We start from the raw sequence: 27861 nt of genomic DNA, 5'->3' as shown, positions 1-27861 counted from the left end.
GTGACCATCTTCAAGTCAAGTTGCACTTGCATTATAGATCAAATTGCATTGTAGATCAAATTTCACTATTTTTCAATAGTAATAGCAAAAGCAAAAGCAAAAGCAAAAGCAAAAGCAAAAGCAAAAAGCAGTTGCAATTTGCAATTATGGATAGACTGATTGATGAGGCTCGTGACCTCCCAGACGAGTTATGTGAGGTCAACACCCTTTTAACAAACCAATCTCTACTGGTAGCAAGTGCCAACGCCTATACTCATGGCAAACCATCATCAAGATTAAAAAATTATCGTGTGGCGACTAGCCATTTGATGTACTGGCTCAAGGCTCCATCTTACCTCTCCAATTTCCAATTGACTCTTTTATGTCTCTTTGTATTTTATTTGGCAAGACGGTTTTATAAAAAAAATACTCGATTGCCTCCCACTATAATAAATCAAATTGTATCTAATGAAGAAAAGGCAAAGGCAAATTTGAAGGCGAGGCCGAAACAAACAAAAACAACTGCAAAGGCAAATGCAACTGCAACTGCAAATGCACATGCAAACGCAAACGCAAATGATAGCAATAGCAATTCGCCTCCAGATATCCACATTACCAAAAATAATTGGTTCATCTTTTGGTACAAGACTCTTCCTCTCAATGCTCTTTCCAGATTTTGGGGCAATTTCAATCAATTGACTTTACCAACTTGGTTCAGACCTTATGGTTATCGTTTTTATATTTGGCTTTATAATGTCAACTTTGACGAAATTAAAGATAAAAATTTATCCAATTACTTAAATCTTGGTCAATTTTTTTATAGAAATATTAATTTGAAATTAAGACCTATCGATAATACTCCAAATTCCATTGTTTCCCCCGTAGATGGTACCGTTTTAAAATTCGGTATTGTACATGATCCTAATGGTGAAATTGAGCAAGTAAAAGGTTTAACTTATACCATAAAATCATTCTTGGGAGTTCATAATCATGATAATGAATATGATTTATTGAATAGTCATTCAGACTTGTATTTCACCGTCATATATCTTTCTCCAGGTGATTACCATCATTTCCACTCTCCAGTAAATTGGACTGTTAAATTAAGAAGACATTTCCCAGGGAGATTATTCTCTGTATCACCATTTTTCCAAAAAAATTTGAAAAATTTATTCATTTTAAATGAAAGAGTACCATTATTGGGTTCATGGAAATATGGGTTTTTCTCCATGACTCTGGTGGGTGCAACAAACGTAGGGTCCATCAATTTAAATTTCGATAAAGATTTGAAAACAAATCAAAAAAAATATTCTCATATAAATAAAAAAAGTTTAAATGAAAAATCTTTTTGTTACGAATTGGATTATACTATTTCCCAAGATGCTGGTGTTCTTTTAGCAGAAGATCAAGATCGTATGCCTCCAACAAATAATCAGGATGGTGTACCTTTAACAAAAGGTGAAGAAATGGGTGGGTTTAAATTTGGATCCACCGTGGTCATTTGTTTCCAAGCTCCAAAGGATTTTAAATTTAATATTCAATTGAATGAAAGGATAAAGATGGGTCAACTTATTGGATCTGCTCTACGAAGCGAAGCCAAGTAGAACTCTACACCATGAGAAGTACTAAGTCCAGTCATGTGTTTCACGTAAATGTACTTCCAGTGGTGTACTTCTCGTAAATGTATTTGTCAATTTCTCCTCATCTCAATAGAAGTAGAAATTCAACAAGTACCTTACTTCGCTTAACACCTTGCACAGCGCCTTGCTTTGGCACTCGTGGTTGCAATTATATATACCTGATTTATACATCTATGCATGATTATTCACCTTAATTTTATACTTATACATTCAACTTCAAAAAAACACAAACATATATTCACTCCTTACTTGATAAATATAAACTAAAATTATAGATTTAAACTACTTAACTCTTCACTCTTCACCCTAATAAATATATATATGTTGATTGATTATCTTTTTTAACCAAGACTCCGTGGATCGTTTGACAAAGGGATTTACATTTACCAAAGTAAATCATGTTATTAGGGATCACGATATTATTTTGACTTTGGTTTCCCACGTTAAACTACTTTTTTTTATTATATTATACACTCAAGAATTGACTTGTCTCAAACATGTAGAGTAATATAGCAAAATACAAGCCCTACGAGAATATATAAATACTTGGTGAAAATATCATATATTGCAATTTATATTTCTAAAAGTGATCTTTTGGTGAGCATTATTTAATTGTATCAAAAAAATGAAATTATTCTTAAAGGTAGTTCCTTCCTTCATTAATGTTTTTTTTTTGGGCTTTCATTAAGGATATCTCACTAGCATGTCCCTAAGAAATTTTTATTAACCGAATCAATTTGTTCAAATTATTTGATCATCATACTCTAAATTGTAAAAAGGAATTTACTAAAATTGAAATATCAGCTAAATTCGATACTCATGTATTAGAAATCAAGAAAATTAATAGCTCTCCAATAAAATGAAGAGTGGAAGAAAATTTTATTCCAAGAGAATTTTATTGATAAAAGTGGCTAGAAATGAAACATTGAGCTTCTTTTCGAAAAACTTTATGGTTATTCCACCAAAAGAGATACTAAATATATATAGCCAAAAATAAAACACTTCTAAGAGGAGAAACACTACAAAGACTATTTCTAATCCATTCCAGGTCTTATACGTTAAAAATGTACAGTATGCGACTGTTATTCAAATATTTATATGATATAAAGTAAAAAGAAAAATTTCGTATAAAAAAACTATCGAGCTTGATTAAACAAAAAATAACTTGCCCCAATAATAGAAAATTAATTTCATTCCTATTTGCTCAGAATTCAACAACAAAAGTCGCAATATTACTGTTACATATCGTCTTAATATTGGGAATAATATTGTATTATAGTTAAAAAAAAAAAATTAAACAGTCTTAAATAACAATAAAAAAGAAATGGATAATATAAGAGTAGATTCTTTGCCTATGGCACCTGAGAAGTTCTGAATTGAACTTTTCATAATTATTATTTCATAGGTTATATTCTTCTATTTTTTTTAATACATTATATATAAATACCATAGATATCCAGCGCTTAAATCATTTATAAGAGTTATTATACTATTCATTTATCAAGTTATTAATATATCAACTTAATTGTTTTGAGCTCTAATTACAAGTGCTGAAAATAAATTTATTGATAAATATTTATGGTCTCTATACATAAAGCAGTGGATACAGTATTCCAGGATAAAAGAGTATAACGTGATTATACGTTGCTAATAAAAAGCCCAATTGGATAATTCGTTGTCGTCAAATGGAGTACGTAATGTAACTACTACGGGATATACTAAGCATGAGAGACATACAACACTTTTGGGGTTAATTAGATGAAAAATTTTCACCTATATATGAATTAACTTCTCTTATCCAAAAACAATTGTATAAATTGCCAACCTTTTATTTGACACCAAATTTTTGTATATTATTTATTTTACATGATTTTCATTCCTACTCAAAAAGGTAGGAGGTCTTTATATTTTTAAATACTTACTAAAAAATAATTAGTTCTTAAATTATGACTGACAACAATAATAATACAAAAGATTCTAATGTCTTACAGTCAGATACAAATTCCTATTAATATTTTGACGCGTTTATCTCTTTCTATTTTCCATTTGAAATAATATGGCTTATCGGAAGTATAAGTTGTATTAATATTAGAGTCCGACATTATTTAGAGAATAATTCTGTTGTTACTAGTAAAGTTATATTATAGAAACCTCCTACCCTTCTAAGTAGGAATAATATATAAAAATAAATATAAGAAATACAAACTTATAATTAGATATATAATATTATGACACATCATTTACTTCAATAGTTAATCTTATGACACATGAATTACCTAATTGGGATTTTATTAGTATTATTATTTGTACATTATACTCTTATATTATTCCTAAACTAGTAATTATTACTTGTTTACGCATAAAGACCTATTATATTTATTAACATTCATTTTCAACAATGGCATTATATATTGTCAATTATTTATATTTTTTTGTTTTGTTTTTATTATATTTTGGTAGTATTCTTACAATTTTCATTTATTTGAGTAAATTGGCTAAAGATAAAAAAATCATAAACTCAAAAAATACTCATACTCATATAAATGAAAACAAAAGAATTTTTTTTTGATATTCAAATTTACTATATTCAGGTTATTTTTATGTAAATATTTGCAGAACAAAATTACATTTCAATTATATAAGGATTAATAAGTATTATAAATTATAAATTAAAAATAGTTTTTCTAAATATGTTTTATGTAACTATTTTCGTTTCGAAAAAAAAATCATTATAGTTAGTAGTTAGTAACAACACATTAATCTATATATCGAGTAGTTATTGGGAGAGAAAAAAAATAGACATAAAATATATAAATAAAAAAATAAAGAATGAAAAAAGGGAAAGGATATGAAAGAAAAATTAAACGCTTATATTTTGGTTAGGTATTCTTTTAAATAAAGACCACATATATTTACAAATACATGTAATTATTATGTTATTAAAAAGTGAATTAATACTAATAATGATGTTTTTTTTTGAGGGATTTTTTAAATGTTTCACAATTGGAGTTGGTTCATTTTTTTTTTTTTGGTAGATTAAAATATTTTTGTTAAAAGAGAAGAGCTAATACAGAAAATGAAGAATGTAATCGATATCAATTGTTTTTGATTTTATTTTTAAATTAGTCCAATCGAATTAAGATATCTATTTCTTCTTAGTCTTCGTGGAAGAAACTGGAACAGCAGCGGCTATTTGAGTAGAGATACTTTGATCTTGTGGGATTTGAGATAAGAAGGACTCAACATCAGAAGCACTTATAGAAGCATCGAAAATAGTGTTGTTGTTCATGAAAGTAACAATGTTACCAGCGGAGTCCATGATAACACCACCTCTCATGACACCATCAGTTCTTTCAATCCAACCATCAGAAACGAAACCAGTAGCTAATTGACCACCAACTTGGTTTGTGAATAATGTACTGTATAAGTGATTGTTTTCGGTACCGTTCTTAGCTTCAAAGACGTTGTAGACACCACAACCACCAGTAACACAATTACATAATTCGTTAGTTGGGTTCAAAGAAGTTCTTGGGATACGATCGTTTAATAAACTGATAGCTGGTAAATCGTAGTATGGGATAGCAGTCATGTTTGGTCTTGAATCGTGTGGCATTTCAAATTCAAATAAGAACATCTTAGTCTTACCGTAGAAACCGTAGTAGGCTGGGATACCATGTCTATAAACACCGCAACCATTCTTGACACCCGAGTGAGGACACAATTTGTTGGAGTAGATGGAATATTCTCTACCAGATGGTATCAAGTTGTCACCTTTCAAAGTGTGAGCGATTTCAGAGTTAGCCATACCATCATCTTCAGTGTAAGCTAAAGCACCACCCAAACATGGAGATTGAGCACCATAATTATTTAAGAAAGTGACGTTTTCAGCAAGACCTGAAACAGAGTTATAGTAACCACCACGAGTCCAACTAGTAGAGTTAGAGTAAGGATCACCAATGGCAAAGTAATCAGCATGGTAATATCCGAATTGTTTCAAAGCGACAGGACCACGGACTTGAATACTCAAGTATTCAGATAAAGGAGCGTTAGTACCATGGAACCAAGCTTCTCTGGATCTTTTACACAAACATTTCTTTTCTTGCCAGATATGTTTCAATTCTTGAACATCTTCGTAGTAACCAGTGTAACCGATGTTGGAGAATTCCAATCTGTTAGAACCTTGAGATTCATCATCGGCGGCTTGGGAGATCCCAGCTAATAAGGAGGCTAAACCTAATAAAACGGAGGTATCGAATTTCATAATGCAAAGGGAATTTTATATGGGGGTTGTGAAGAGAGAAGTAGTGTAGAAAAACGAAAATAAAGTTGTTGTGGTATTAATTATTATTATTATTATTTCCAAAAATAAATAAAAGAAAAAAATGATAGTTCCTCTTTGTAAAAAAATATATTTAAAGTTTCAAAAGAATTCTGTTGGCTGATGGTAGATTTTTTTAAAAAAATTACAACGATTAGTTATTCTTATTTGATTGATTGAATATATTTGTTTGATATGATCAGTAATCAGACTGGAAGAAAAAGATTATCAAAAAAATAATTAAGAGAATATAAACAAAATTTGAAGCAAAATAAAAAAAATTGGCAGAAAAGAAAAAAGAGGTGAGATTATTAATCTTTTTAAATAAAAAAAACAAGGATACTAAATCGATTAAGTTTATATACCTGGAAAGAAAATTTCCAATTGAAATGAGGGAGTGCGATAGAACGAGTACTATGAAGGAATAGTGAGAGAAACAATATGAAGGAGTTAATCCATTTTGAGGGAGTACATTTGAAGGAGTTGACTTGAAGGAGAGTGTAAGTGGTAAAAGATAAATAAACAAAAAATAAATAAACAATAACGAAACAACAAGCTCCCTACAAGATAGGACAACGGAGTGGCACGGAGTTGTCTGAGAGGAGACAAGGGTACACAAACATATACAAAACTATCCAAGTAAAATATACAAAACTGCCCAAATAAAACATAGAAAACTATACTAAAACAATACAAAACAAATACAGAGCAAAACAAAATAGCATATAACACACAACTAAATATTCGACGAATATACATAATTAACATAACAGGTAAACAAGTATTATACACAGGCCATGCGTTAAGTAAGATAACTGAGCCTTCCAGTTGTGGACTGCAGTTACTTCAAAGCAGGCGATGATTACGGGCATCGGATAGGGAGGTGTCCACAGGCTCCCCTTGCAGGAGTAAACAAACAAACGTATGCGGTAGTTGGTTCGACCTACAACGATACTCAGGCCAGCTATTAAGATAGTCAAAAACAAAAGTATGATGAGCTGGCTAACATAAATAAATAATGAAATACAATATGAAAACATTAAAATATGAAAAAAAAAAATAAAGAAATCAAGAAATAAAGAAAAAAGAAACTAGGGGAGTAGGCATGCTGTGACTGAAAAATCCGTCCTAAAATGGTAAGTGAAAAAAGTCGGCCTGAAGTGGTAGTTATATAATTGGACCCGAAACGGCATCCGACAGTATCCGAATGAAGAAGGGGGTGGCAGTCCGAGACTCCATGGAATTGCCGGACACTCCTTGAACACTTTATAATCAGCTCGGAAAAAACCCCTTCATAATCATCTCGGACACTCTGTACAGTCCGAGCAGACCGTATCTGGAGAAACCATCCGGACATTCCGGACAGCTGGTCTCGGCTTCGGCACGGCTGACTTGTTCGGCTTATAGCCCGTTCGGCATTTCCAGATCAGGTCTTCCGCCGGCACGTGCTGCTGCTGAGTACAGCGGTTTTCAGGAACCTAGAACCCCAAGGGTGTTCGTAGCGGGATACATCGGAGAAGCTTGTCGGATGTGACGTTGGACGGAATATAAAAGGGGCGGCTAGTGAAGAGGCGTTCGAGCCCGGATCTGGGGGCGATCGCGGTCGATCTAGGGTCCGCCTCAAGTGTAAGGGAGGCGGAAGCGGATCTCGGATCTCGGATCCTAAAGGCATATCTATATCTATATATATATATAGATATGTGTGTATATACATATGTATGTATATACATATGCAATAAGGTTTGGTTAAACTAAATACAACAACACCTGTATATGCTTATTAATCATTCTACTTGACAGATGTCTATATAACGCAGGGGTATTGCTATTCTTGTTCTTAAACCCTACATCTACAATGCCTTTTGTCGAAGAATTTAAACCTGTTGCCTTAGGCGACGCAAACTTGTTCAAACCAATCAAAGTAGGTAACAATGAATTGAAACATAGAGCTGTCTTTCCACCCCTAACTAGAAGAAGGGCTCAACATCCTGATTATGTTTCTCATAAGGAATGGACTGCTAAGTATTATGATCAACGTTCTAGGAGAGAAGGAATATTATTGATCACTGAAGCTGCTTTTATCTCCAGACAAGCTGGTGGTGATGACAATGTTCCAGTTATATGGTCCAAAGAACAGATTGCGGAATGGGAAAAAGTTTTTGCTGCTGTTCATAAGAACAAATCTTTTATTTGGCCACAATTATGGGCTTTAGGTTGGGCTGCTGATGCCAAGTTAATGGCTAGAGATGGGTTAAGATACGATGGTGCCACTGATGATGTTTATGGGAACGATATCCATGGGGAAATTGCCAAGGAAAATAAAGTCAAGATTCATGGTTTAACCAAGGATGATATGAAACAATACATCAAGGATTATGTAGCAGCAGCTAAAAATTGTATTGCTGCAGGTGCTGATGGTGTTGAAATTCATTCTGCCAATGGTTATTTGTTAAATCAATTTTTAGACATTAATTCTAATAAAAGAACTGATGAATATGGTGGTTCTATTGAAAATAGAGCAAGATTTACTTTAGAAGTCGTTGACGCATTGATTGAAGCTTTTGGGGCTGACAAACTTAGTATCAGACTTTCCCCCTATGGTGTTTTCAATGATATATCTGGTGGCTCTAATCCATTGACTGTGGCTCAATATGCTTATGTAGTAGGAGAATTAGAAAAAAGAGCCCAAGCTGGAAACCGTCTTGCATTTATTGACTTGGTAGAGCCTCGTGTTACTAGTCCAGTATTACCTGAAGGTGAAGGTGAATATACTGAAGGTACCAACGAATTTATATACTCCATTTGGAAAGGAGTCATTATAAGAGCTGGTAATCTTGCTTATCATCCAGAAGTTGCCAAAGAATTTCTAAAGGACGATAGAACTTTGTTGGCCTATGGTAGAATATGGATTTCTAATCCAGACATAGTCGATAGATTGGAAAAGGGATTACCATCGAACAAGTATAATAGAGATACTTTCTATACTATGTCAGAAGAAGGATATTTGGATTATCCAACCTGTGATGAAGCTGTAAAGTCTAATGACAAAAAAATAATATCCTTATGTAATTGCTTATTGATAACTTTTTTTTATACATATACAATAAATTGATAATATTATTGGCAGAAACTAATTATGGAATCTCTAAATAAAGCCGAGTTGTGTATGTGAAATCAAAAAAAGTTTGTGAGGCAAAATCACTGGATTAAGTAGAAAATGGATTACGTAAGATTAAAGAAAAGAATAATTATGTTTACAATTCCAATCTAACTGGTCTATTATAATCATGAACATGTAACTTGAGTAAAATTTGTTAAGAATTGTGGCTCTATGAAACTCAAATTAAGGTTTTCTCTGAGTTCAATATTATAACTACGTTAATATACGAAGTGGAGTTATTGAAAAGTTTTGTAAAAAATACACACAATAATTTGAAATGGCAAAATAGGATCTGTAAATATGAGAATCTATTGGTTAGAATTATGTTACAAAGTATATAAATTAAAGGCAAATAATGTTACTACATTATCCAAATGATATAGAATATAAATGTTTATTGAAATAAGGAAAAAGTGAATAAGATCATAAAAGACATGAATTAAAATTTGAATGCAGCAGGGAAAACAAAAATTAAAATTAGGAGAAAATGCAAAAAGCTAATAGGATCAAATTTAACAGTTCACTAATTCAATAGCTTGTAAATAAACTTTTTGACATTGTTTGCCTTGACTTTCATCATATAAATTGTAGAAATTACCAGATAAACATTGGTAGAAGACATCATTAGAACCAATAGCTAAGTTACCTTCTGGGGTAATAGACCAACCGGCAGCATAAATAGCACCAGCTTGTGGTGGTGGACCATCAAATTGGAATTGTCTGTTAGCTACAATAGAACCAACTCTGCCTTTAATATCAGTTAAAATACCATTTTTTAAAGTCATAGATAATGTACCATTGTTCTTACAAGCTTCAGCTTGGAAGAAGGAATCTTCATCAGCTGGAGAGCTTTGAGCTGAAGAAGTAGAGGCAGTTTTAGAGCCATCTTCAGTAACAGAAGGTGTGAAGGTTTTGCCGTCTAAGGTAGTAGTTTTTCTTGTGGTAGCTTGAATTTGTCCATCGCCTATTTGAGACACGGCAGCAGCTGTGCTTTTTGGAGCTTGAGCTTTAGTAGTAGCTTGAATTTGACCATCGCCAATTTGGGAAACTGCAGCAGCACTTTCTTTTGTTAAAACGGTGTTAGTAGTGGCTTGAATTTGGCCATCACCAATTTGAGAGACAGCAGCGGCTGTGCTTTTCTTTGGAGCTTCAGTCTTGGTAGTGGCTTGGATTTGGCCATCACCAATTTGAGAGACAGCAGCAGCTGTGCTTTTCTTTGGAGCAATGGTGGAAGCGGTAGTAGTAGCAGCTTGGATTTGGCCATCTCCAATTTGGGAAACAGCATCTCTCTTAGCCTTGGCATCTGAAGAGGATGCAGTTGTTGCTAATGGAACAACTGCAATACCAAAAGAACCAGTATAATCAGTTAATGCATTCGAATAAGTTGCAGTTGGCGTTAAAGTAGACCATGGTTCGTTTGGTTTGTAAGCAGCTAAGGCAGTTGAAGCTAGTGCAGCAACAGATAATGTTTGTTTGTATTGCATTTTATATAATTTTTGTTTTTTGGTAACTTTAGGCTAGATTGCTCTAATGTAAATGACAGAAAGAAGAGTATGTTTTCTTGATTATTTCTTCCACCTTAAACATGGCATTATGATAATAGAAGCATACAGCTCTTTATATATGGCGAAATGCTTAATTGTTTTAATTTATTGCTTGCTCTTTTAAAGGTAGTAAACACTAGCCGCCTTAATAACCATCCATTGCATTTTTTTACATAGAGTCAGATTTTAAATCAGTAACCAGCGCGAGATTATTTCTTAGTAGTATTAAATGTCAGATTTCTAAATCCGTCATTTGCTCCACAGACATTCCCGTATAAACCAAGAATGTGATCTAAACAGGAAAGGCTTAATGCTGAGTTTCTTTCGAATTAGGAAGCAGTGACTTATTTTTAGAAACAAAGTGTTGATACTAATAAGATGAAGGATGTATTATTAGAAACTGAAATAATAACTATTGAACTACTGAGGACCATTAATATACAAGTATTATAAGTTTGTTTACTCAATTGAAATGAAAAGGCAGGCTCAAAGATATTGAATTACATTTACTCTAAATTGTGTAGAATCAATTGACAAGGAAAGACGCTCCTGACTTTACTAACTGAAAATAATGGTTCGATCCAAAAAATACTTATGTTTGAGAATACATTAGCTTATCAATCTAATGAATGAAAGTGTGCTAACAGTACCTGAATTGACTATAACATAGTTAGCAATTAAATAAAAAGTTGTTCATCAGATTTTCACAGCATGGTGGGATATTAAGTGTGAATAAACTATTCTAATGATATACTTTTATGGATTTTTTTTACTTAAGCTTTCTTTGAGAATTGTGCTAATTTTTATATTAGTAATTTTATTAAGAATAGACACGTATAATTTTGCTATATAAAAATATTAATTATTTAAAATAATGCTTTAATTTTCAATTTGCATGAAATGTTCCAATCTTGAAAAAATTTTCTTTTATAAATTATTTCTCAATACCTAATGAACATTGCTACAGCTAAAAGAGAATAATCTTACTATTAAATAGTATATGATATCACCTTAATATTTAGCAAATTACGATGTATTCAATAATACTCACATAGTGTACATCTTTTTGCACCATAAAAATTGAGACAGAATAGAATATCAAGCAGAAGATTTACAAAAATATTGTTAAATTATTAAATTACTAATTTTGAACAATTAAATAATGGACAATATAAGATTTATTGAAATAGGCTAACATATTAAAGAATTGTAGTTGGAGCACTTAGAGCAGTACTGTCTTAATTTTCATTACAGTAAAACTGAAAATTTTAGAAGAGCAATATAAGCTGAAGTCAGCACTTTTTTTACTCCATTGGAAGTAATATCCTTCAACTATCTTAATTTTTAAAGGAAACGCAACATATCGTGTTTTTAACCGTTTTACAAATTTAAGACGTACAATAACTTTTCTCCAGTGTAGAACAGCTGTAGGAGGACATTTATATTTTAAGTTTTTCTAAGTTTTATTAACTGCTCTTAATTATTTTTGAGAAATAATTATGAACACCTTTAAGCAAAGAAATTAATAAATATGTATTTCATTTTCGTACAAGAATGCATATATTTATGTAGGGGTATTTAGTATACTATAATTGAATATGATATAAAAACATAGTAAAATACTTTGCTTATAAAAGTAATAATAATAGATTGAAAGCAGTTGCTATGGTATAGCAATTTGGGACAAGATTATTAGCCAACCCACGACTGCGGCTGGTTGAACTTGTTGACCCTGTAGTGGCCGTGGCTTGTGACTGGATAGAAGATGTGCTACTCACATCATTTGTCGTTGCAACATTGGAGTAAGTCGATGATTGGGTAGCATTTCCAGCACTAGGCCCTCCTGTTGCTGTAGCGTTAGATACGGCATACATATTTCCACTTGGCTGAATGGTGGATCTATTGATTAATGTGGAGGAATACCCTGGAGCTTGATTAGCACTTGGAATATTGGAGGTTACCACTTCAAGTAAGACCTTGTTATCGGCATTGTATTTTTCAATATCGCTGTCATTATCATCATCATACCTTGCTTGTGCCATTGAAATTTCAAGATTTTCTAAATCATAAACAACATAAGCTTCTGTTAAAAAAGAATCACCAAGTATGGCACGTTCAGCATGACTTTCAAAGAGTGTAAGTACACAAACATCAGGTAGAGCTTCTAAAATAAAATTTGATAAAGGTACTGAAATTTGAAATCCTCCAAAATCAAAATTGAATTCCCTATCATCAGAACCTGATGGACAGTCTAAAAGATACAATCCTTGAGCTTCATCAAATGATGCACCCAACGTACTTGCTACCGTAGCAACCAACGCATCTGGTAAATAAGTCATAGTAGTACCTGAATCTAATAAAGCAGGAAGAGGTGTGGACAAAAATGTTTGAGTTCCCTGAGAATCACTTGACATGCCAAGACCTTGTAAAGCCACATTAAATGCAATTGGAATACCAGATCCAGATAAACTAATTAAAGGAATAGTATTCAACGAACCATGGTATTTGGAATGATCAACAGCCCCGAATAGAACAGAACCAGTACTTGCACCAGCTTTATTTAAATACAAAGAATACACCATACGATCAATTAAACCAGATTGTTTTAAAGCCATTGGGAAATTTGCGTAAGTATATGGTGATCTATCCAACGACAAGCCCGAATATGTAACTTCCAATCTTGGTAAACCCATACCTAAAACGCTTATTGTTGAATTTGTAAGATCAGCCACACCAAAGGAAAAGTCAGTCAAATTCAAATGATCGGAAAACTCAATTGAGTCACGGCCCCAAGTACCAGATGCAAATGTACGGTCACCATATCTAATCATAAAATTTGTATCGTTTGAAACAAAAGTTGATGATTTAGATGGATCAAAAGTACCGTAAGTTGAACAATCGATATGCGCGTCTTGAGGTGTAACATCTTTAAGTTGAGAAGAATTATATTTCCCACTTCCCGAATCTTCTAGGAAAGATAAGTCTGGTAGATTATGAGAAAAATATTTTCTAATCTTATTAATAGTAGTTCCTACAACTTTTGAAATAGGATTTTTAGTTTGACTATCATCTTCTATATTAGAAGACACAGCTTTGGAACTGGTTCCATCGATACAATATGGATTGTTGTTTCCAGTAACCCACAAATCGGAAGAACCGGTATCGACAAGCACAGTAACTTTTTGAGGTGGTGTTCCAAGCATTAAATCTACCGAATAAAAAGCTTGTTGGTTTTGTATTTCAATGATTTCATGACCATCCTCTCTCTTAACTAATCTGGCAGAAGGTGTGGAAATATCTTCATCAATTTCGGAGCCTAAATTGAATTTAGAATCCCCGTAAAATTTATTTATATCTAATCTTAATACTTTATCCTGGAAAGCGTCATTATTCTCAAAACATGCTACGGTTGATAATAGGTAAGGTAGTGTGATAAAGGATTCTTTTTTCATTGTACTAATAGTTGGATGTTTGATAATTCCCGTACTATCTGTAGACTGCTGGCTTGCCTTGTATCGGAAGAGTCGTTGCTGTTGTTGTTACATTCTAGACATTGTGAGAATTCTGGTTTTTTAGAATATTTTAATGCTATTATATACTCAATCCATCTCCAAATATTTACATTCATGAACTTTAAAAAAAATAGGTAGCTTCCAAAAATTCAATCAAACTTCAATGTTTTGCTTTTTCTTTTCTCTTTTTTTATCTAATTCGAGATTTTCGCCAGGGCTGTTGGCTTATTTACTAGAGTTATCAGTACATCTTGATTAGTTATGATGCATGTTGGATATCACTATTCCTAAAGAAGTATTAATGAAGGCAGTGACTATTGAGTTTGGCGTCATCCCTCACCGTATACAGCAAAAATATGAAAGGTATGTTACCTAGCCATACATACATAGCCTTATTCTAATTCAAATGCAAAATTTCTTACAAAGGTGGTGGATGAATGATTACTTTACCCATATTACGTTTCTGTACAAATATGCATCCTACCAGATTTCTTAGCGGAAGTTACTACTAAAATATTTACTATAATTTCTTCTTCGGCCGAGATTAAAACCGAATATCATTTTTTTAATAACCACCAGGGCTACGCCGGAGAGTCCTTAAACAGTATTCAAATTCCTTCAATGCCTCCTGGTGTTTCTTACACTCACCCCAATTCCTTTGGAATAATAAAGAAATTTTAACGGTATTACTTGATTCGATTCAAGCAGGCATCGACGAATTTTACCTCTTTCTGCAAGTCATCTCATTAAGATATATATAAAGTTTGCAGTTTCAGAATGAAAAGGAAAATATTTCCTTAAAAATGGATAAAAAGCTAAGAATCAGAGATTAAAAGAAGGTTTGTATTATTTAATTTGAAGACCGTGTCTCATGGTTATTTGTCTAGTTTACCACGGATTCGTACGTTATTCTGTACTGTAATGGTGGTAGCTTTCGTAGGTTTCTAGTAGCATTTAATAACTCACCTAGTTTTTATCATTTTTATCTGTAATAAGATAATTTATTACCAGTAATGTACATATATTCAAAACGCTGACATGCTGATAACCGTTGAGTAGTCATGACTGTTTAATTTTCTGAGTCTTCAACCACATTATTCACAAGGATCATGATTGAAGGCAAATTAAACCATATTTTTAAGCTTTTCTTCTTCTTGTTCATATCTCGTACGAAAGTGATAGCATACACATTTATGGATGACTACAGTAAAAACGTGTTAAACTAATGTCTAAGAAAAACATTCTAGCTAATTCATTATTACTCAATAAACAAAATCATGTGAACTATGAAATAGTACTTCTTGATAGAATTCTGTGTAGGTCAAACAAAAAAATTTATTTTTATTTTTTATTTCTTTTTCTTGAAGCTTATTACGGAATAACTCTTCGAACACGTCATATTAGGTAAATCCGTGATGTGGATACGTATACAATTATTAAAAATAGTAAATTAATTATATCCAATTGCTATAAAAACAATGCACCTGAGTTTAAGATTCCCATTTTGATCAAGTATAGTCGAAAGGGGAATGTCAGATAATGAAGAATGAATAAAACCTTTACAGTAGGACAATATAAAGGTTAAAAAAAAGAAATGTTAACCATTTGTACAGTGTCTACAAAGTTACGTAGTGGTATATACAATTATATTGAGACATTTGCGAATTTGTAACGACAATTTAAGATTATTGGTGGATTTCAATCATTTAGATCAATTGCTAATATATTCATTGGGGGTGAAGAGAAAATGCGTATGCTTTGAACATTTGCTTTGAATCATTAAAATGAAACCTACCGATTTTGAAAGACAAGTGCATGTTCATTAAAAGAACGTTTTACAAAAATCTCCAACATGCAGTCAAATATACTCTGAAGAATATTTCGGCTTATTCTTGAAATGGTTTGCTACTAATGCGTATTCAACACAGATAATGAGGGGTATATAATTTCTACTTCATTGTGCTCACAAAAAAAATAAAAAAAATTAGCATTCTAGTCGTAAGTTGATTAATAATTTAAATTTTTATTTATAGAAAAAGTTCTTCCAATCATTAATGGTTTTGCTACATAATGCCATACAAATATAGCAAGATATAGAATGCTAGAGTATTAAAAGTTACTTTACCTACCGTCTAGTTGAACCGTGCTATATATATATGTAGCTGGATACTGAAGGAGATGACTTACGCCGTCGAATCAGAATCTGTGTAGGTATGAAAATCATTTTTCTTTATGTAAAATAATTATCTCTAACCCCCTTTTTTTTACATATAGTATCATTCCTAAATGAATATTTTGCTCTACCCCTGAATCTATATCATAATTACCCTCCCTCGCCATCCACTTTAGTATCTGGAGAGGAAAAATAATTTTGCTGCTGCCGCCACAAATTTTTCTACACTGGGATGTATTGTTCCAAATTCACGTCTCTTTCCCCTTCAAAGGCCAAAAACTCCGATTATATCCTATTTGGGAAACAAGTTTTCTGAAACGTCAATCGGAGCGACAAATATAACCATATTCGGTAAGTATCATTCTGAGCAAGGTTTATAATGAAGAATGGCGATAATCGGCCCCCGAACTCAAAAAAGCATCAACATTGAGGTTAGTTCAAGGATAGCTATAGTCCTACTGGTATGAAAAGGAGTATTTTCCGAGTTCCACTGTATAATTCACTCTTGGAAACCCACTACAGATTAAGAATTGTCACAGTCGGACTTTTTTTACCTTGAATTTTAAGAGAACTGGATTAATTTATGTAAATCGATTGTTTTTTTACCACTTGCAAGTATTTATTCAGGTATAGGGAATGTACATTTCTAATCAAAAATATGAGAAAGTCAATGTTGTATTCGGATAAAAAAATAACAGCGACTAGAACGATATACTGAATCAACTATTAATTAATACAAGAGAAAATAGTCTAAGGCCTTAGCATTTTATTGATAAAACCTTGTGTTTTCAATAGCATTCTACTGGTTACCTGTTTTAACCTAACTTTCTTAATCGTTCAAACACAAAATATATTTCTGGGAGATTTATTAAATTGTGAAGCGTATTTGCAAAAAATATCAGTAAACGCTTGTGTTTTTTACGATTTAGTTTAGTAAAATTCGTGAAATCCACTGCAACCTATGTATACTTACTCTCCGCTTTCAAGATCTAGGTTTCTTTTCTTTCGAAGATTGATAACTTCCTATCACAGCATTAGCCTTTATCCTGCAACATTGGCGGCGAATGAAATTTCCAATTGTAATTTTTATTGGTCCAGGTGTTTTGTGTTATACGGTATCTCTTTCCCTAAACGATACCTCTACTACTTTATGTATAAAGACCATAAATATTCAACAATGACACCGTTCATGCAACGATGACCATTGTATGTTGTATGTTTGAATACACCTTGACACCACGTTGCTGTACTTACTTGGTCAAAATCCGAGAAAAACTCGATCGGGAATGTGCAACTAAGATTTGCATGGCAGAGAAACAGTGGAGAAGGGGAGAAGTGGAACAGGGGGAGCATTATTTGAATGTAGGTAGGCACCCTCTTTTTATTACTTATAGTAATCAGAATCTCTTACTATAATCAACCAGATTGGCGATTGCAAATGCTTAAATGATCAGTACATGGGATCTGAGGTAGATAGGACAAAGGTAATGAGGATGGTTGAGATGACGTATTGTAAAGTGCGAATGCTATTTCTGTGGGGAAAACTAGGTATGGGTTATGTGCTCATCTTTATAGGATATCTATGTCTTGTTCTGTTTAATCTACACCCACTGTTTTGCTCATCTATAAGAGCCAGTTGATTAAGTTGATGATTTTGTACTTATGTATGAGCCTCATTTCTTACTTGAGTTTGAAATCTATTCCTTGTGAGGAAATGTATTTGCTGTATAAAAAGATGTTGGTGGGGGAAACTCATTAAAAAAGTGTTCTATATAAGCAGTTACAAGTGTACAATTTCTAGTAGATCAATGGAAATTCACGTTGCTAAGAGAGATAACAACACACCATTAACAATTTACCCAACTTTATATTATGTCACACTTTGGAAAAGGAAACATACAATCTGAAAAAGATTATTCATTTCACCTCTAAGAACCACAAATCACAAAAATTTGCGAAAAATAATACAAATAAAATTCCTATTTATGATATCGAAAAACTTGTATATAGAGAAAATTATGTCATCAATTCTCATCATTACCCCAAAAAAATTAAATATTGTCCAAAATACAAAAGATTTACTAACTTATAACATTTCAAACTTTTTAAATAATCTACAATCTTATATTACTACCCCATTCGATCCTATCCTATTGAATGCAAATTCAAATTCAGAACTAATTACTACAAAATTCATATTAACAACTTCGGATTTACTGAACAATAATTAAAGGCTATACAATAATCAAGCTACAAGCATGATTAGAGATGAATCTCACGATTCGGATATTTACAATATAAATTATCATTATGGTGATGTAATTCACGGACTATATTGCAAGAAAAACTCAGTTTCTACATCAAATATCATTTATCAACTCCCTGATGAAAGCTCTTTCCAAATTCCTGATTAAAATTTATTCCAAATTAGGAATATTTTAATTGATGTAGATTGTGATACAAATAATTATAATGCTTATGAAACATCTGAGACTTCATCTTTTTTCAAAACTTCATCAGAAATTGGTCAGTTAGAGTCAGATATCATTAAAAAAAATTGGCAGACTAAAATTTTAAGTTCAATTTGGTTATCTGAGCATCAATGTCATTTAACTTTAAATGAAATTTAATATTATAATGATGAATTACAAAAATATTTTATTCAATTAAAATATTGGATCATAATTGGTTAGAAATTAAAAATTCTTATACTCCATATGTGGATATAAAATCCCTCAAAAAATATCAGATTTCCAAGAAGAATTAAGAAGAATTGACAAAGATTTTGGTCTTATAGATAGTTGCACGCATTTAGAGAGATCTTTTGATGATTACAAAGACTGTTTGGTTAAAGAATCAAATAAAATAGAAGAGATGTGTTCTTAAAAATATCTCTTATCTCATACCCAATGGTTTTCGATTCTTCATTTGGAAATATTTTAAACATTAATGAAGATATAGATATGAATGAAATTTTAAACCCAAGATTATTAAAGAGAAGAATTGGAGAAGTAGAAGAACCAATAATTCTTTTCAATAAAATGAATGAGTTATCAAGTACTTTGAATAGTTTTGCCGTTTTCCCATATAGACAGTTGAATAAAAACACACCAATTAAATTGCATACTTCAGAATTTAATATTAAGATTTACGATGAACCATCGGTCCCCTTTTTTACAGAAGAGAATCTTGAAAATGATAGATTTTTTGAGTTAGGTTCTATTAATTTCATTCAATCAATGAATCCCTTAAAAATTGTAAAATGTTCTTTTAAACTTAGGGAATGTGAAACAATTTATCAAGATTTACCATTTGATTCTACCAAAAACGATCACATTGATAATGTAGACTCATCTGTTATCAATTATAAGCAAACAAATGTAAAAATTATATCAACTCCAAAATATCTACCAATGGTTAAGGGGCAACAATTTTGGTTAGTTAAACCAACATTTTATAAATATTATGAAGATAGATCATTTATTGAAGCAAGGTCAATACTTTCAATCTTATATACTTCAGGTTCGTTGTATCGCCAAGAATTAATCATTCCTCTAGATAATGATCAATTATCAAAAGCATGCACAAATGAAAATTTTGCCAATCAGTTGGTGGATAGTGAATTCATAAACTGGGATATTTATCACCAAGATTCTCAAACAAATATATTTGAAGATTTCTTACAATTGTCTATTACTTCTGAAAACAAAGATGACCAAAACACAGCATCTAATATCATCATTATCAAGTACATTCTAAATATCGTATTAGAATCATTTAACAAATCACATATCCCAAATGATATAATGATTACTGAAAATAATTCATTCCTCAAAAGCATCCAATGTTTAATGGAGTAATGCTCGGAAACAACTCTTTTGTATATACTTATTCGAATTTAAGATTCATAATTGGCCCCTTTATATATATACTTTTTCTTTGATAATGATTTATTATTAGATGCAGCATTTTATTTATTAATTCTATCCCTTGTTTGCAAGGATATTAACAACTCTAAATACATTGGTTAAATAATAATGTAACTAATTTCAAATATAAAAATTGCATGAATAAAATAGAAGTCGATTCAAGTAGTAGCTATAAGTTTTTAACTGGACTTCAAATGCCATATTTCATCTAACTATAACAAAGATACTACATCGATATGGCATTTTACAACCAAGGTTTTCCTTACGAAAATGAGAAAATTTGATTTACTTAGAGTTTGAAGCTATAGAAGATTGGTACCTTTTATTAATGTTCTTTGAAATATTCACATTGTCTTTACCCTAATTAAAAGTGTAAAGCATATTACTTTAAAATTAATATATTCCTAATATTAATTAACGTGGGAACTTCTATAAGTTCAGTTTTTCGTAGTTGCTAGAGTCTTTCTAAACGCAGTGAGTTTCGTTATTCTTTCTGTTCCTTTGGTGTTTTCAAACCCTTATTTTATTTTTCCGGTGATAAAGCATGGTATAGCAATTAATGAGTGATTTTTAAAATTTTTGGAGGCGCTACTTAACAAGATGAGACCACAGGAAATAATTGCTTAAGCATACACCAGCATCTCCTTTTGTGATAAATCTCAACTTAAAGTTATCCCTAATTTCACTGATTAATCTAAAAGTATATATTCTAAAAGTATATAAATAACATGAAGAAGAATCAATAGATGTCAAATAATTACAATTTTCCGCATTTAGGTTCATAATTGGTGTTTTTATGTAGAAAACCTTTTAAAAAGCTAAATTGAACTTGTTTTTGTAGCAAGTATTAGCCTTATTATTTGAGCCGGGACTTTTGTTCCTTAGTTTAGCGCAATGGTTTCCTGAAAAGGAAACAAGCAAGCAATTAGCATACGGGGTTCATTAGGCTAATAAAGAAGCAATACATTCTTTAACACATTTTAAGGGTCTTTTAAACAACCGAACCTTCATAATTTATTCAAAAAGTTTTCCACATTGACTAATTTTAGAGAATGTCTCTACGGCAAACGCGTCCGACCTTGTATCATATTTTGAAAGTTTCGTGTTACCATAGAGAAAAAGCCTAGGTCAAAAGAACATAGATTTCAAAAACGGTCTCAAAACAGGTTACTACTGATTTTGATATAGTTTTTCTTCTAAAAATATGTTTCAACACACGTTACATACTATCAGTTAAGAATCTTAATACTAATTATATATTAAAGGATCTGGAAAAGTACAAACAAATTTGGCGATTGCTCGACGAAATATTCGATGAGGAAATAGCTCAAGGGACAGTTAACTCAGGATCGGAGCTTAACTATGGAATAATTATAATTTCTGCCGTAGTTGTATCTACTATGAAAATGAATTTTGAAAATTATAAAATTGAAACTAGACAGATAAAAACATTTTTATGGACAAGATATATATGGAGTAGAAGTTTTATCACAATTTTACTGCCGGAAAGTGACAACTATAATTAGAACAGCACTGCATAACTTCAAAGAAACTTGAGCTGATTTACTTACAGTTCATTCAACAACTGCAACTAAAAATCCATTTATTACAAAACAGATTTCAATTAATATATTATTCAAGGACTGATTATAATGATGGTTACACATGGACATAGATAATATAATAATCTGATGATTATGAAACAAATTTAGCCCGGTATGATGTTTTTTTTCAAAGTTTCAGAACACCACTATTATTAAAGTAATAGTTACAACTAAAATGACATTACTGATAGCTAAGTTCTAAATAAATATTTCAATTCGGACTCAATTAAATTATTGGCTACTGATAAAAATTTCGTAATGGATAGTTATGGAAAGGCAATGTTACGAATCTCCAATATCATAAGTAAACCATACAAGGCCATATTTCGAATAAATATATTGCCTTATTGTCTATAGTGTCCCGATATTTTTTTGCATTATTATAACATTTAAGCTAAAAGTTAGTTTAACATTTAATTGAAATTAAGCTTTCTAATGAAGCGATCCTTGTATCCGCTTTAGGAAATACATTTCCGAAAACGTCAAAGGGAGTGGCAGATATAACCTTATTCAGGAATGGCATTGTGAGCAAGGTTCATAACGAAGAATGGCGATCGACTACTTTCGAAATCTAAAAAGTATCAGGATCAAGGTTAAATCAAGGATTACTAGAGCGAAAATATGAAAAGTAATATTTGATGAAGTCCACTGTATTATTCCCACAGGAAACATACTACGGATTAGGAATTAACACGGGTAGATATTTTTATTCTATATACTAAGAAAACTGGATTCGTATATGTGGATCTATTGTGTTTTACTACATTCAAATATTTGAGCAAGTATAGGAGGTCTTATTTTTTTTTTCGACTTCAAATATACAGGAAAGTTCACGACATATGAACCAATTGGTAATTGATGAAATGTATCCTTGGATTTTATCCTTTTGCTTACGAAATCTTGTGTTGTCTATAGCATTCCACTGACTACCTGCTTTAAATTATTTTTCTTACATGTACAAAAGAATGCATCTCTGGGTAAAATTGTAATTTGTTGAATGCATTTACCAGCTGACAATATCATTAAACACTTATTTCTCTACAATTTAGGTTAGTAAAATCCATAAAATTTATTTCAAGCCTAGTAGGTAAAGTATCAATAATACCATATTTGTGCACTTGTTCCTTACTTTCAAAATCATGTCATCTTTTCCTTTAAAGATTAATAACTTACTATAACAGCATGGGCCTTTATCTGGTACCTGTGGGTTAGGTAACATGTAGCATGGGCTAATAAAATAAAATATAGACTATAAACAATATCCATAATTATTCATAATTCTGTAGATCGAACCTCTATGACTATTATGACCTAGAGAAGTAATGTTGTTGATGGGCAAAATACCTACGTTAAATTAGATATGCTTCCACTTTTATGTATCAGGTCAAGTAGATATAGACAAGGATGCAAAGTTTTGCTTAATAGTTGAATAAAATAAACAAATATATTCTAAAACAGGAAATTTCCCTCTTATCATATCATTTGACTGATTCTCATTGGTTATATATAAGTAAGAATTTTACTCTTCTGAAACAAAAAAAGCCATTGTGCCGTTAATCACCAAATAAATAAGCATATCCTTAACGGTACTTTACCCATTAACATAGCTCCTTTTTTATAATTTCTAATACTGTTCCCTAATATGCCTTCAAAAATACATCAAATAACAAGATCCATTTACATAAGGAGAATTATGTATTTTAGATTCAAATTTATAATTATATTATTACTATCTTCAATTATTGCATCAATATTGATTCTTAATACAAACGATAGTTCAAATATAAACCAAGACTCTCTAATAACGTCTTCTTGGCAACAAACTACAAGCTATTTAGGTTTCCAAAATAAAAAAATACATTCCAAAAAAGAGCTATCGAAATTAGATCTTACTAACATTTTATTGGGAAGACCTATTAATAAATTTCCAATCCCACAAGATGATGATATTGCAAATTACGATGAATTTAAGTTCACTGGGTTCATAACAAATTTAAATGTAAAAAATTTAATAGCTTCTAAAAAATCAGATGTTAATTCAAAAGATTTATTATCGAAAGATGGTAGACCAGTTGCCGTTAAAGATATGGAAATGATGTTCTCTAGTTATTATGGATCTATAGTAACTTGTGAAGATTTGGCTTATCCTTCGAAGGTTTTATATTCTTCCGAAAGAAAAATCATATCTGATGACTTAGTCTCTTTAAGACAAGAAATTATTAGTAAAAACAATGACCTATCCAAAGCAGTGGTTAATGATAATGAAAAAGGTAGAGATGAGAGCGATATTGTTAGGTCGAATTGGTACAGATTTGGTTCATCTAGCGTTTGGTTGGAAAAGGAACAATGTTATATAACTGTTACTAGACTAATGTATTCTTATCAAGGTAAGAAAGAAGGTCCTGATGTTTCGGTTATTCGTGCACAGGCATTTGATAGAAATTGGAATGAATTATATAATAAACGCATTCCAAAACTAGATTTTAAGATGCCAAAAAATGTAGAAAAAGAGTTAGAAAAAATTGATACCGAATTGGGGTTATCCCCAGACTTTTGTAACCAACTTATCAAATCACCAACTGAATATGATAAATGTATCATAGAACAAAATAATAATCTTTTGAAAAACCAAAAGACAAAAGAGCGCATATTGGACAAATATTTTGTTACTTATCCAACGGTTTATAATATAGACTACAAATTGAAAGGGAGATTCTCAGGTTCAGAAGATCCTAGAATCATTTTGAAGACAGGTAAAAATAATGAGCCTGATGAACCAATTGTTATATTTAATATGCATGATCAAGGAAGTAGAAGGTTATATGGATATTTTCCACATCGTTCAGTGGATACAGTAATTAAATTCGAAATTCAAAATGATGAAATGAAAAATCGAGAAAAAAATTGGGCCCCATTCTTCACAGATCAAGATAGTTCCTCAGAATTATCGCGTGGTTCAATTCACTTTATTTACACTTTTATGCCTTTAGAAATTTTAAAATGCTCCTTGAATGATGGTAGTTGCAATAAGATCTTCTCCAAAAAAACACTAGAACTTTCAGATAAAGCAAATTTTGGTGGGGTACGTGGAGGTACGCAATTTGTCCCTTTACCTTCGGTTATTCCAAGGATTCCAGGTAAACAAATTTGGTTAGGGTTTTCAAAGCTACATATAGATGATTGTGGCTGTGGCAAAAAGTTCTATAGGCCGATGTTAAATTTATTGGTAGAAGAAAAAGGAATATACCATCAAGAGTTAATTGGTCCTTCGATGGACTTTAATACAGAGGTATTGGATTGGAATACAACTTCCTATGAATGTAGTTTCTATAACGTCATGTCTCCCAATTCGATTGCTTTCTGGGATATTATATCACAAGATCCAGAAAATGGAACGTTTAATGATTTACTAGTTTTCACATATAGTGAAGCAGACGAAATATCGAAAGTAGTGAATATTAAAGGAATTTTAGACTATATTTTAAATGTTTATTCTCAAAAGGATATTGAAGAAGATTTTACCCCAACAAAAGATCTAGAAGTGGTTTTAGGGAAAACCTTAGATTGCATTAGGGACTATAGTTATAAGGTCTGTGCTAACTATGGTGAGGCTCATTCTGGTGATACTAAAGGGAAATAAATTGGCTTTTTGCATAATTTCCTTGATCACCTCAGTCTAAAATACTTTCTTAATATCTAATTAGTATAACTGATCTATTAAATATAGATGTTTTTTACCTTTTTAAACAATAAATTACTTTATGCTATATACTACTGTAAATACTTATTGATTATCTAACAAAACTGTATTATTTATTCTGAGATAATATTGAGCATTGATATCATTAAGAATTTAGTTATTTTTTTGTACGATTGATTTATACAGCGGTAACTTAAAAATTAAGCATTCAAGATACATAAGACCCTGGGACAATAAATAAGTAGCTACATATTCAAGTTTCAAAAATTGTATCTCAATTCCTCCTTTTTTCCCTTTATCTCTAAAATATTAAAAAATTCTAACCGTATCCCTATTCTCTATCTTAATTTTAAATACGAAATGTTTACTCACTTAATTCTTCAATGTGTGTTTTTTTTGCTGATCAGCGCCCTTTTTTTAAACCAACAATTAATGCAGAGATACATCTCACCTCACCTCTCTCATGGAATACTTTAATACAGTAAAATTTTGAATGAGCTTGCCAATCTTTTATTTAACCTTATATTCTAATGACATCATACTAAATCTCTTCCAAGGTAATCTCATATTAACCTTAAACATATATCGAAGACCAGTTTATCCTTAGTATCTATTTTTGTTTCTACTAACCCATACAGTATATGCATTATCTTAGTTATATGTAAAACATCTGATTTTAAAATAGTATTTCATAAGGTTTTCAATATATCCAACAACTTATTAATATTCTATGTATCCTCCAAAAAGATTACAGTAACTTCAACACAAATTTCTATCTTGTACTGAAAGTTTCATCTTATAGCGAGGATTTTGGGTGCATATCCAATCGGTTGACAGGTTAGAATTACTAGAGGGACGAACTAAGCTATTTCACATTTGCAATATTTTAAAGCATTCTAACACCTCTGATAATATTAGAAATTGAATGAAAAATCTACAACATAAAAATATCCATTGCAATAGGAATATTACTCCATACAAAAGAAAGTATCAATATTCTAATAAAGTTCTGGTTAAATAATTTACAGGCTTTTGCCTTGAATTCACTTTAGTCAAATAAGTCTTTTTGTTGAAAATGAATGTTAATAAATATAATAGGTCTTTATGCGTAAACAAGTAATAATTACTAGTTTAGGAATAATATAAGAGTATGATGTACAAATAATAATACTAATAAAATCCCAATTAGGTAATTCATGTGTCATAAGATTAACTATTGAAGTAAATGATGTGTCATAATATTATATATCTAATTATAATTATCATGATACACTAAACAGGTAAGCTAAGTGAAAATATTTTCATTAGGTATAGAAAATGAATTGGCTCTTTTCGTCTAAAATTGAAACGCATAAATAGCCTGCATAAATTCGTTTATAAGTTTGTATTTCTTATATTTATTTTTATATATTTTATTCCTACTTAGAAGGGGAGGAGGTTTCTATAATATAACTTTACTAGTAACAACAGAATTATTCTCTAAATAATGTTGGACTCTAATATTAATACATCTTATACTTCCGATAACTTTTATTTTCTCGAGCTCAAGTTACATAGTTAAAAATCAAATTAAATTTAATGATAGAACTTAATGAACTTTATACATAAATTGGTGTATAATACTGGCCAGCGGTAGAACTGTTCAAAATATTGTTGCTCATAGTTTAATTCTTAGTTAAGTAATCTGTTTGAATAATTATTATACTATTATTATAAAAAATCTCCTTGCTTCTTTCGAAAGGGAATATATAATATATACAGCATATACAATGAACAGTTATAAACTTTTGGGATATTTTCGTGGTAATTTATACTCCAAAAAGTGGACAGATCCACCATCAACGAATTGATGGTCTGATACTAAAATGGAATCTATTAAATCCTAATGCTTCCTTAATATTACCACCTGGGTGTTTTTAGTAGTAAGGCCACAATTACGACTAAATCCATGCTTTATTAGCTGTTAACACAAATCCACGACTTATGACACATAATGCCACAGCTCTGACATGAACATATTGAAAATGAATTTGTAATACAGTAGTTTCGTAAGTAAGAAACCTCTTACCCTCTTGGGTAGGAATAAAAAGTATGTAAAAGTATATATAAACCACAGTACTTGTCAAAAGAAGTCTACAATTAACATATTGTATTTTAAAAGTAAGCTATAAATTCATCCTCATCGATAACTAAAATTTTCTACTTACTTAGTTTTAGTTAGTTTACTCTGATACTTCTGTTTAATGCACTCCGTAGCTTTTAACTAGCATACTCAAATTATCGCAGAAAGAATTACCTAATA

The 27861-nt window shown here is 31.2% G+C and overlaps 7 protein-coding genes across 7 annotated transcripts; 4 read left to right on the top strand and 3 right to left on the bottom strand.

The window, feature by feature from the left end:
- Positions 1-146: 146 nt before the first annotated feature.
- TBLA0D00180 (uncharacterized protein) lies at positions 147-1583 on the top strand (the record flags this gene model as incomplete). The annotated part of the gene is made up of 1 exon (XM_004179999.1): positions 147-1583. One exon carries the CDS (start codon positions 147-149, stop codon positions 1581-1583), a length of 1437 nt encoding a protein of 478 aa, XP_004180047.1.
- A 3181-nt stretch (positions 1584-4764) lies between these two features.
- On the bottom strand, positions 4765-5880 carry TBLA0D00170 (uncharacterized protein; the record flags this gene model as incomplete). The annotated part of the gene is made up of 1 exon (XM_004179998.1): positions 4765-5880. The coding sequence occupies one exon, from the start codon at positions 5878-5880 to the stop codon at positions 4765-4767; it is 1116 nt and encodes a 371-aa protein (XP_004180046.1).
- Positions 5881-7792: 1912 nt separating this feature from the next.
- On the top strand, positions 7793-9049 carry TBLA0D00160 (alkene reductase; the record flags this gene model as incomplete). The annotated part of the gene is made up of 1 exon (XM_004179997.1): positions 7793-9049. One exon carries the CDS (start codon positions 7793-7795, stop codon positions 9047-9049), a length of 1257 nt encoding a protein of 418 aa, XP_004180045.1.
- A 560-nt stretch (positions 9050-9609) lies between these two features.
- Positions 9610-10581, bottom strand: TBLA0D00150 (uncharacterized protein; the record flags this gene model as incomplete). Its single annotated transcript, XM_004179996.1, has 1 exon — positions 9610-10581. The coding sequence occupies one exon, from the start codon at positions 10579-10581 to the stop codon at positions 9610-9612; it is 972 nt and encodes a 323-aa protein (XP_004180044.1).
- Positions 10582-12269: 1688 nt separating this feature from the next.
- Positions 12270-14093, bottom strand: TBLA0D00140 (pepsin-like aspartic protease; the record flags this gene model as incomplete). The annotated part of the gene is made up of 1 exon (XM_004179995.1): positions 12270-14093. One exon carries the CDS (start codon positions 14091-14093, stop codon positions 12270-12272), a length of 1824 nt encoding a protein of 607 aa, XP_004180043.1.
- A 5142-nt stretch (positions 14094-19235) lies between these two features.
- On the top strand, positions 19236-20186 carry TBLA0D00130 (uncharacterized protein; the record flags this gene model as incomplete). The annotated part of the gene is made up of 1 exon (XM_004179994.1): positions 19236-20186. The coding sequence occupies one exon, from the start codon at positions 19236-19238 to the stop codon at positions 20184-20186; it is 951 nt and encodes a 316-aa protein (XP_004180042.1).
- Positions 20187-23501: 3315 nt separating this feature from the next.
- Positions 23502-25499, top strand: TBLA0D00120 (uncharacterized protein; the record flags this gene model as incomplete). The annotated part of the gene is made up of 1 exon (XM_004179993.1): positions 23502-25499. One exon carries the CDS (start codon positions 23502-23504, stop codon positions 25497-25499), a length of 1998 nt encoding a protein of 665 aa, XP_004180041.1.
- Positions 25500-27861: the final 2362 nt, after the last annotated feature.

This window comes from Henningerozyma blattae, chromosome 4 (genome assembly GCF_000315915.1).
Source record: "Henningerozyma blattae CBS 6284 chromosome 4, complete genome".
NCBI lineage: Eukaryota > Fungi > Ascomycota > Saccharomycetes > Saccharomycetales > Saccharomycetaceae > Henningerozyma > Henningerozyma blattae.
This window is presented reverse-complemented; position numbering and strand designations above follow the sequence as displayed.